We start from the raw sequence: 12,104 nt of genomic DNA on the forward strand, positions 1-12,104 counted from the left end.
TAGACCGGGTTTTAAAAAAGGAAAAAATAAAAAAAAATTGGGCCGCTTGCGAGACACCACGCACACCACGATCAACCGACCAACCAAGCATATTCACCGTTCCCCCACTCCCCCCGGCGCGGTTTTTCGCGCGTCTTGTCCGGTTTCCAAATTTTAGAGATGGCAACCCTAAGTATAAGATACCTTCGTCATCATAGTATGTATTTCTATCGTATGAAGAATTATGACGAGAAAACTGATCTTTAGACTTCAACGTAAACTATGACGGATAGCGACTAATGAGCTTAATTATATTAGTAGTTTGTTTTCGTTGTATGAGAGCGATGACCATCATCGTGCAAAGGTTTGTCTATGGTATTATAGTAAGTTTGTTAATTTGAACAAAATATTGTCATCATGGTATTTTGAAGATAGAAATGTAAGGCTGAATCTAATCGAATCTAGATCTGAAATATCTTCAAGTTCGAGCCCGTGACTAAGTAACACCAGTAACAGCTGCCGAGCTTGTTCTGTAGATTTGTGGCCTCCTTATACATATCGAGTTCCTCCGTGTTTCGGAGGGCAAGTTTTTAAAGATCATGAATCATCTTGAAAATCTGACAACCAGTCTTGGAGGTCCGATAGGTAGTTGTTCCATACACTGGTACTCAGCTGCATCCGGTGAGACTGGAAGCCGACTCCGACATAGTTTGAAGAAAGGCAAGGCTAGGCTGATTGAAGTTGTCTTCTAGTTCTTTACGAAAGACATTCTATTCCGTTAAAAGGTTCAAATCCCGAACTGTTCCTGATAATGTAACAGAGAAACCCAATTAACTTCGAAAGATATGAAGTCCAAGTTATTTATATTATAACGCGTTAATGGAGCGGAACTGGCAAAACCATTTAGACTGAACTAATGAGTAATGACATTGTAACAAAGAAAGTAAACCAATGAAGGAAAACTACCGCGTTAGGTATTATAATATGTATATGATGTAGGTTAAGTTTATTTTTGTGACTAAAGTCAACATTAAAGTAATTTCAGCGATATATTTAAGTATTTTATCGAACAAGTAACGATTGTCTGTATTTGTCTTAGGGCCAGTTTCACAGTCTATGAATATGTGTGAGGCAACCCATCTGCTGGCGGAATTGTAGACAGCAAGTGTATAAAAACATTTGTAAAAATATGTTAAGCTGCTTTATATCTATTCAAAAGCGGTGAAACTGGGCCTTAGGGTTATTAACTTGTATTAGACGAAATAGACTATATTATCTGATTTTAAAGGAAGTAAATATAGAGTACGGACGTATAAGATAGAAAATCTTGTAGATATCGATGTTATAAAGTAGACAACTCTATTAGAGTTATAGATTAGGAGTACGCCTACATTATTTAGAGTACAATACTCTCTTTTAGAGTAAGGTTGCCAAACCTAGCTTTTGTTTATTAAACGTGGTTATTCTAGTGTTATTTTCCATCTGGGTATCTATCATAACATTGGCAACGTTTCTACTTAGAACTTACTTATCTTATGTTGAATGAGTTGGACTTTAGCGGATTACAGCCATTACGGGTACAATAATTTTATCGACTTCTGACAATTGACGTTATTCCCTGATAACATGAATACGTAACATGAGACAACACATTGATTTCGATAACAGGATAGATAAATAGATTCATTTAATTTGTGTAAAGTGTCAAATATTTATCTGTATACCTATGCCATGCGGTGGAGCCATGGCTATCGGATGATCCGATTTGAATCATCTGATTTCACCACCTAGGTATTACAACATTTCGAAAGGCTTGTCTGCAATCATTTTTTATAAATAATTTTGTTCAGATCTATATCTATACTAATAATAAAGCTGAAGAGTTTGTTTGTTTGTTTGTTTGTTTGAACGCGCTAATCTCAGGAACTACTGGTCCGATTTGAAAAATTCTTTCAGTGTTAGATAGCCCATTTATCGAGGAAGGTTATAGGCTATATAACATCACGCTACGGTCATTAGGAGCGGAGTAGCAACGAAAAATGTTACAAAAACGGGGAAAATTTTGACCCATTCTCTTAGGTGACGCAAGCGAAGTTGCGCGGGTCAGCTAGTTATAACTATAATCTTAGCTCCAGAAAGTGGTTATCATAAAATGTTAAAACAACACGGAAATCACTAACTAACTTGTCTAAAAATAAAACATACAATTACTTTGACATGATTAATATTATTTTAAACTCGAACGCTTCTCATTTGTTTATTTATAGCTTAAACAAAAAACAATTTCTTATACATAGTAGGCTTTTAAAGCAATTGAATAATCTCTAATTATAGATATAACAGTACGAGTTGTGGTACAATGGAGCGGGTTATACAAATAGTTTGTAATGTACAGGTGTTACAAGATACGTCAATGTTGTGTGTTTTTACAGATGATGTTCACAATGCGGTCGCACCACATGCTCACAGACGTGGTGTTGGAAGTCGGGAACGAATTGTTCCATGTCCATAAAGTTGTGTTAGCAGCTGGGAGTCCCTACTTTAAAGTAAGTTAAACGTTAAACGTTAAATTTAACCCATTAATGTCCCACTGCTGGGCAAGGTTCTCCTCCCGTAATGAGGGAGGAGCCTTGAGTCCACCACGCTGGCCAAGTGCGGGTTGGGGACTTTGCATGCCCTTGACAAATGTATTAAACAAATTTTATTTTTAAAGTAAGTATCACGGACAAATACTTTTGTAAGGCTAGACTACTTTTAAGGGTTTAATATCAACGTCAGCTAGTTTTAGGAGTTAAAGTGGTCGCCATGGTCGAAATCGTTCGGAGAACATCTTCAGCATCCTACATATCTTTCAAAGTACGTTGTCTTATAGTATAGAAGTCCTCATTTTCAAAGGCATCATTAGCATATTTAACAATTCCATTGTTAGCAGAGATTGTTAATGTTATAAATAGCCTCCTTTTAGAATAATTCATGTTGTAGAGATACTATTACAATATACATATTATTACAATATACTCGTTTAATTCGCAGATATAAATAGCATATCAAATCCGCAATAATGCGTTGCGGACTCTTTAGTATTGTCCTAAAAGTCTTTTGTATACTATACTTAATAGCGTTTTATAGTATATGGCAAAGTGACCACTTTCCCATTGCTTTCAACGTTTGTTTTGATTCAAAAGTTCAACCAAGGGCATGTAAGGGCTAATGTATATAAATCAGATAGTATACATATTAACTGGATTATGTTGTGTTGTGAACATTGCGTATTATGCGTATAAACAACAACACGGTCAAGGATCTTCTGTTAGCCGGTTAGGGCGTGTCTCAGCCAACTCTCGATGAATATTTATTAAAGGTGCAACGCCTAAAGTTCAGTTCCGGTGTTCGCAGGCTATTGTCAAGGCTTACCTCGATAAGATTCAATATTTTACTAGTAACCCCCGGTTTCTGAGGTACTTTTAGCGGTAGTTTATCTATTCAATAGCGTTTAAACTCTAAAAAAACAGTTTTAATAGATAAACTACCGCGAAATGTGCCTCAAAAACCGGGCATTAGGCAACGTTTTTTTACATATAATAATAAAAATATAGTTGTAATTAGATGTCGTATTTTTTAAATATTAACGATAGTTGCACGTGCTTCGACCATTCGCTGTCGATACACAGATATATCAATAGCTAACATACATAATATAACGTGACGTCACAGTTCCGAGTCGCTTGTAACGCGTTGATTAAAAACTTGCAAATCATGGTCAATAAACGTACGTACACAATATGTAACTAGTGGGTACAATTTTAGATGGAATGTTAAATACGCATTATTGGTTATTTTAAACAACACATTTATATGCGTGGGACGCTTTCATTTAGGATCTGATTACTCATTTCATTCATATATTTAGATATAATTAATACATTTATATGCGTTTTTGACTATAATTATAACAGACCATTCATAAATATGTAGGCCGGTAAAAAATTACCCATTTTGTTAACATTTCTTATCAATCACTTTATCTTTTGTTTGAGAACTTTTTGTAGTAGAACGCCAATTTACATAGAATGATGCTGACGTTTTCTAGTTTAACAGGTAAAATGCAGAATAATAAATACAAGTATTATTTGAATAATTAAATTCTGCAAGTCATGGCTCAATTGGTGACTATTATTAACAAATAATATAATTAACGGTATGACATGATATTTGTCAAGTCAGTGTAATAAAGATTTGTAATATTTTATCTAAGAGTATACAGTGTGAAAAATACTTGTATATACAGGTTGTAAAAAGTATTACAATCGAAGTTTTTATACAGTTGCAAACAAGATTACGTAACTACGTTTAGACAATAAGTCGACAATTCTTAACAAAAGTCTGTAAGCCTTAGAATTTAGCTAAAAAAAATCTATTTCGATCGTTATATCAATTTCTATGCAAAGGGGCCCGGCCTTGTCATTTGGCAGACACGTTCATTTATGTGATAATTTAATATTGTGTAACACAGAACATAATATTTATAAATCATAATATATTCCGACAAATATGCTTACGAACACGTATTAATATAAACTATTGTGGATACTAGTCATTTGTGGGAGCAATGAACTATATCATTAAGCCTTAGAATCCTTAGATGGAACGTCTTCCTATGTGTTTTCAGCCTCTAATGTAGAGAGTTCTCCCTAACTACATACGTTTTGAATTGTATCTTAAATGTTATTTTGTGTGAGGTAGGTACTAGAGTCACCTTGAAAGGTTAGGCAAATTTGTTTACAGCCATAAATCGGCGGTTTCCATCGTCATACTGCTGCCATTAACTATTATAATTTATGTAATATATTTTATATTACTACGATAAGTGGAACTGGAAACTGGGAAACTCACAAGTAACAGTAGATTTTTCCTTTCTATCTTATATTTACTTTTTTATTAACCACGTTATAAGTAGTGTGCTCATAATTGAAAATATTCCTCTTTCCTTCTTTTGAAAATGTTGGACTCCATTTAACACTTTCTGACATAACATAATTGACAAAATGTCGAATTCCAAATGCGTTTCTAAGTTTTTAAGGGTCCGTTAGTCATGTCTAGTTTCTAGTTAGGGGACGCGAGGGTTTATTGCTTGTAGGTACCTACCTATTAAAATATATATTTTCGTTAATCTTCATACACACAAAGTCTATACAAGTCTAATTAATGATATGGTCTCTCCCAGCCTACGTCTTTGGACTACGCAACGCCACAACGCCTTGTACCTAGTAAAAAATTTGGAGATTTGTTTAGCTCTGCTTTCTAGCGAAAGAAACTGGAATTCATTATTTGAAATTTGTTCTTGTATTCTTTACACACCCGATAGACATAATAATATTTATTTAAAAAATGTTTTTGTTTGTAGGCAATGTTCACAAGTGGCCTTAAGGAGTGTGAGATGTCTCGAGTGCGGTTACAAGGTGTGTGTCCGTCAGCCATCGCGTGGCTGGTGTACTTCCTCTACACGGGCAAGATCCGCATCACGGAGATCACCGTGTGCCAGCTACTGCCCGCCGCTACCATGTTCCAAGTAAGTACACATTCTGTTGATATTCATAGACAGTATAGACACACCAAATTACATAATATTGTGCAACATTACTTAGGTACTTAACGTTTTCTTTGCTGACTTGAAGGAATGCTAATGGATATTTGGTAGATGATGATGCTATTTTCGAGTACCTACAATGATTAGCAGTATCATTTCATGAGATAAAATGTAATTAAAGAAAAGGCTGAATTTTAATACTCGTTTCAAAAACATGTTTACTTATAGCATTCACTGATTGTCTAGCTTTTGTATTATTTACTTAAATTAATTAAAATACTTGCATAGTGAATGTATTATGTACATTACAACTAGATTCTACAAATCTACATTAATGGATAAGATTCTAAATGAATAATATATTATTTGTCGTAGTGCAGCTTGGTTTGTTATACAATAGAAGTTATCTAGGTTAGTCGCTGTGTAGTAGGATAATAGATCCAACTTAATTGTCAACATTGTTTTGTAATCACTACTGGCGTTATGATAATATCAATAATAAGAGCAGTTTCGTAATGTTTGTCATTGACATTTGTTCATACCGAACATAGCTGTGTTACAACATATGTACAAATAAGCACTACAATAACATAAGTTATGACTTATGAGTAATTATCGTTATTTGCACATTTTACATCATTTTGGTTATTTTCTACAAGTTGACTAAATTAATTTTGCACTTTTTGTCTAGTTACGAACTCCTCCCAGAAGCAGTTTCTTTATACTAATTCGTTCCTAATAGACTTATCATAAGAATATATCATATTTATCAACATTATGTTAAACATTTGAACCGTGTAAATTGACTAAGGACCTCGACCTATGGATACGTTTAAATCTGTGAACGATCCTATAGATAACACATTTTGTCCGATAATAATTACATTGACAAATATAATACGCAGATAAAGTTGTTAGAATCGCTTGTAACTGTGACACGGCACTTTTTCTTTCGCATATAATTTATGTCCTCGAAATGCCCGCCGTTAGTTCAGAATATTTTATGACTTTACATGACTAAGTTATATCGATGTAAGTTCACGGACCTATTTCAATGATTTCAAAATTTTATGATGTCCAAAATTGTCGAATAACGAATTTTTGTGCTCGTATTAGATGACTGTGTTAATGTTGCTTTAAACCATTAAGTTATACAAGTGACTCAGTAGTTATGTTAATACGTGTTTTTCTTATCATTTTAGTTAATTAGTCATAAAATGATTTGCATTTTACTATCGGCTTTTTTGTCGTTAGAGGTGAATTCCCGATAGACAAATACATAGGTACTATACTCTTTAAAATATAGCTTGATTAAAATGACAGTTCTAAGCAAAACAGAGCACACAACTTTGTAGTGACGTCTAACGAGTATTACAAATTGAAACACGAAAAATCTGTCTTGTCTAGCATTATAACTATTTTTTAAATACAGATCCTCAATAAGAAATCAGAATAATTCAATACAATCAGCCTTTAAACTAAAAATCAGTACTATTTTCTTTAGTCTTAAAAATAAACCTAATAATTTTCAACCTCTCTACAAGGCTACGTCATGTTGCAAAAAATTTAGTGAGGAGACACAATAGATAAGAGTAAATCATCTGATTAATCGTTAATCGCGAAGTACACTTTAATACTATTCGTGACCAAGAATTAATAATTAATCTCCAAGATTGTTCCAGCGATTCTGATGATAGCGATGAGGATGATACTGATTTAGGATGCGCACCATTAACTGCGCATCCTATATTACTATCATCTTCATCCCTATCATCAGAATTGCACCATTAACTGAATAAATTAATTTTATTTAACTTTAATTTCATTGTTTTATTTAATTGATCCTAATTAATACTAAACTAGGAGAGGTCTCCGTGCGGTGTTAAAAGTAGGGCTGGTCGTCCTATACTTGAAATAGAATTAGAAGTAGAATTTGCTTAAACAATAAGATTCACAACAACAATTCGTAAAAAGCTAATTCAAAAATAATTGAATCGAATATAATTATTTTAGATTCGATTTTTTCGCTATCGATTTTGATCAATACTTCTACAACCCTAGTCAAAACAGTTTGACATCTGTCATTCTAATCAAGCTATATTTTAAAGACTATAGGTAGTATAGACTAGTATTACGTTTTGACTGACACTAAATATGATCTCATCATTTTTAAATTCGAACTAATCGATCCTTATGTATTAACGAGCTGACCCGCGCAACTTCGCTTGCGTCACATAAGAGAATCATGATTTTCCCCGTTTTTGTAACATTTTTCACTGGTACTCTGCTCCTATTGGTCGTAGCGTGATGATATATAGCCTATAGCCTTAATCAATAAATGGGCTATCTAACACTGAAATAATTTTTGAAATGGGACCAGTAGTTCCCGAGATTAGCGCGTTCAAACAAACAAAGAAAGAAACAAACAAACTCTTCAGCTTTATAATATTAGTATAGATTATTTATTATATTGTTTTTCGTATCTATTGTGTTAATAAACACGATGCGTGTTCGAAGCCAAGCGAATGTCCCTTCAACATGATTAGTTGCTTACGGCGGCTGCAAAATACTAGGTAAAATGAGCAACAGTTTAGTTCAGTTGCACGTTTTACAGGTGTCCTGCAATCCGTATGAAAACTTGTCCCGTAATGTATATTAGAACATGCATATAAACATTCAGACATTTACAAAAACGTTAAACGTTTAAAATTATACACTGGATTGGATTATATCGCGGTATTGTTTATTTAACTTGCAGGGTGTAACTTCAATTAGGTTTAAAACTACAAAATAAAACTTAAATTTTCAGTTTTAACCTAAAAGTTACATCTTGTGAATTAACTAAATAACGTAGGTACTGCGATTTAATCTTTAACCCTTTGACAGCCACGGCCGGCTATACTTGACAAATCAGAAAGTGCTCACGACGCTTTCGTCGGCAAATGTCGACAAAAATATAGCATCGTGAGCACATTCTGATTTGTCAAGTATAGCCGGCCGTGGCGGTCAAAGGGTTAAACAGTGTTTAATTTTAAAGACCAATAGATTGAAAAACTTTAGCAATCTACACTTATTTTAGCTATGTGCCGACAGATATCGAACGTGATAGACGCATGCTGCGCGTTCCTGGAGCGTCAGCTGGACCCGTCCAACGCCATCGGCATCGCCAACTTCGCCGAGCAGCACGGCTGCGTCGACCTCAAGAAGAAAGCCAACCAGTTTATTGAGAGACACTTCACGCAGGTAATTTATATCTACGACCTTTACAAGACTTCTACTGATAGGAAAATGCACTCTTCTATAAGTACTGGAACAGAGAATAGGGATGTTTCCGAGATAACAAAACAAAATTTGTTATTCGTTCGTCAGTCACGAAATTGAAAAATATTAGTTACGCTTTATTATTCCATAACAATAACATGTGACTCTTAGGTCCGTAACTTTAATGCTTTTTATCTGAGTCACTTTTTTTTAAGTGGGGCTTATGATAAATCATGTGACTTTTCAACTCAGTGTATCGCCGTAATTATCTGATTGTGTCAAAAAAATACGTTTAGAATTTTTTTTACAAACTAGAATAACTAGATAGAGTAAAAAATCAAAATTTGGTTGAATCAATATTAGCATATACCTAGTCGGTTCACATCGGGCGTAGCGGAACTTATCAACTCATCATTGGTTAAATGTGTTAGGTTCAACGTGTTTATATGTATTTCTCTGTACTAGCTTGACACTACCGATGATGCGCGAAGCATTTTCTACGAGATATGAATCGACCCTTAGCCTTAACTGTCGATTAATATTGGTAGAGTTAAGTACTGCATATAAAGTAGCTTCGTTAAACACCAATTAGTTTTTTAAGTTAAGTCAAGTCTAGACGACGGGTCGACGTTCTGAAACAATTTGTATACAAGGTGTATGCACACGAAATAAAGTAACAATTTATCACCTGTTCACATAATATCATATCCGTAATTTATTTTAACAACTTCAAGATTATCAGAGACCGGAAATACTTATCGAGTTTGACGAGATTGATAAAATCTAGACTTTGTGTTGTAGTAAATCGATACACGCGTATTAGATTTGAAAGATACTGGGCTTTGAGACCACCAACATTGTTAAATAAAATGGTTGTAATTTCCTTATGGTAGCCATCACATAATGAATCCATTTTTGTGTCACGAGACTCACGTGACACTTTGTAAACATACAATACAAACATATAACTACAACAATTTATTATTTGCAAAAAAAAAAAAAGAAAAAAAAAAAAAAAAATCTATTGAAAAAGTTACAGCAATTCTACCGCCACAGATTATTTCAGCAAAGCATAGTTTAACAAAGGATTTTTAAGTTAATTTCATCTTGCATCAACTACATTGGTTGATTGAATGATGATACTTTCAACTATATTCTATCACCAAATAACAATCACAAATACATTAGAATAAATGCATAACTATTAAAATTATCATGTTATCATTACGTAACATTGAATGACGAGTATAATTTTTAATTCCACAGTGTTTTTACAATAATGATAACAGTGTAGTGACTGTGCATGTTCAGTCTCATTCACCCTAGAACTTATCTTAATCCCCGCTGTATAGGAAAATGATATCAGTATTTTGTTTATCACATAAGTATGTAGAATTTTGCGTCAGCTTGTTTATTTTTAAAATATTTTTTAGCGCTATAGTTTGTTACTTTATGAGGAAAAATATGTGATTATTTAACTTTATCAGGGATCTTCTCAGTTACTGGGCTGTTTGTATGTAATCTGTGTGTGCGCTAACTGAACCGTTTTATGTATGTCACGTCAAGAGCACGTCTCACATTTCTTCTGGTACAGTCGGCTCCAAAAGTACCTGATCATACTCAATCCTTTGAAATCCGATATACTGAAGTGTGCACATTATTCCATGGAAAAAAACATTTGCCATTGATTGAAATGTTTAATTGTAACTCATTATACCTGATTTTCTTAAGATATTTATTAAAGTTACTTAACACAGAGGTTTTAAAAATATGAAGTTGTTCAGGTACTTTTGGAGCTGACTGTACCTCGTAGACTGATATTAATTGCTTAGCGCCACCCGTCGATCTGAATATATTCAATGTGGTCTATACTCTTAGCAGTAATAACTCTACTCGCCTCTAATTACAATTGCTGGTCGTACGTTTTTTACTACACTATATTTTTTTATCAATTTTGAGTGTGTTTATCTGAAAGAAGCGGATCTGAAAGCAAATTAGTTCCGCGAATAAATGAGGCAATGTTTCATAGAACTTATGATTCATTGATTTTCTCAATACCTATTAGATTTTCAGACTGTGCCTCGATCATCATCATTTTTAAAACAGTCAAGTCATCGTGGACTCTCATCTTCCTTTATGTTTTCCTTCAAATCATATAGTCCGACAACTTAGTTGAGGACCTTACATGAAATGTTTGAAGTTTGTTCAGTATTTTGAATGTCAGTGACCCGTAGTCTTATGCAGTTTACGGCAAATTGTTCGACACTGCTACTTTATTTTGGAAAGATGTAGATTGGGTAATTATAATGTAGATCGTGCACGCCAATGCTCTCTACTTAGTTGTCGGAGTATATTCCTTCTTTGCATGAACAATAGGTTTAATTTATAATAATGTAGTCATTTTACATTACAGGCTTGTCAAGAGGAAGAATTCTTACAACTGACACCACAAGAGCTGATATGTTTAATACGGAAAGATGAACTCAACGTGAGGGAAGAAAGGGAAGTCTACCAAGCTGTGTTGAATTGGGTACGTATTTCTACTTAGCTTCTAAACATTACTGATGTTCAATTATGTATTAGGTCGGGGAAAAAGTCTTTTCGTATTATAGTATGTATGAACTTGTAATAAAATCTCTTTGGCTTCAAGAATCACAAATGAGTACACGGTTCATTATGTTTATTTGTCAGTGAGCTCGTGCGGTACCCAAATATCGAGCTTTTTTGTGTAGAGAAAAGATTTTATTACAAGTTCATACATACTATAATGCGGAAAGACTTTTTCCCCGACCTAATAGAATGTAGGTGTACTCTGTATAGGCGAACAAAATCTGCATTTTTATGTGGGGCTCTGTAACTACACAAAAGCAACTGCAGAATTTGACTTCATAGGTCATTGTTTCTTCTTACTACTAGCATGTCTTAAGTTATCTTAAATTCTAAAGTGTATAATATAAGTGCGTAATCGGGGAAATACGGAAAATTGAACTCGTTAACTGAGCCATAGAAACTAGTAGGTCTGAATAAATTTCAGCCATGTCATCATGGCTTTCGTGATGTTTAGTCGACACACATCTTACCTTGTCTCTCACTAGTATTAAGTAAGGAACCACATTTCTCAAAGAAACTTCATGCAAATAATCTTTGCGGTTTTATTCTGTAATTATTTTATATCCTCGTACTTTCGAAAGTCATGGTGATCTTGTAAAAAGAGGCGACGCCCAAAATAAATATAATTTAAATGTATTAACATAAGATTCAGCATATTTTTTTGAAA

General features: G+C 33.9%; 1 protein-coding gene across 2 annotated transcripts in view; it reads left to right on the forward strand.

Annotated features, from left to right (window-relative positions):
- The window catches only part of LOC142972845 (kelch-like ECH-associated protein 1B), a 39,081-nt gene that overhangs the window by 12,332 nt on the left and 14,645 nt on the right, over positions 1-12,104 (forward strand). For both annotated transcript variants that reach the window (XM_076114193.1, XM_076114192.1), the window contains exons 3-6: positions 2,412-2,525; positions 5,384-5,548; positions 8,660-8,809; positions 11,241-11,357. In XM_076114193.1, the coding sequence (XP_075970308.1) occupies positions 2,412-2,525; positions 5,384-5,548; positions 8,660-8,809; positions 11,241-11,357 (546 nt within the window). The remainder of the gene's footprint in view (positions 1-2,411; positions 2,526-5,383; positions 5,549-8,659; positions 8,810-11,240; positions 11,358-12,104) is intronic.

The sequence above is a fragment of the Anticarsia gemmatalis genome, chromosome 5 (genome assembly GCF_050436995.1).
Source record: "Anticarsia gemmatalis isolate Benzon Research Colony breed Stoneville strain chromosome 5, ilAntGemm2 primary, whole genome shotgun sequence".
NCBI lineage: Eukaryota > Metazoa > Arthropoda > Insecta > Lepidoptera > Erebidae > Anticarsia > Anticarsia gemmatalis.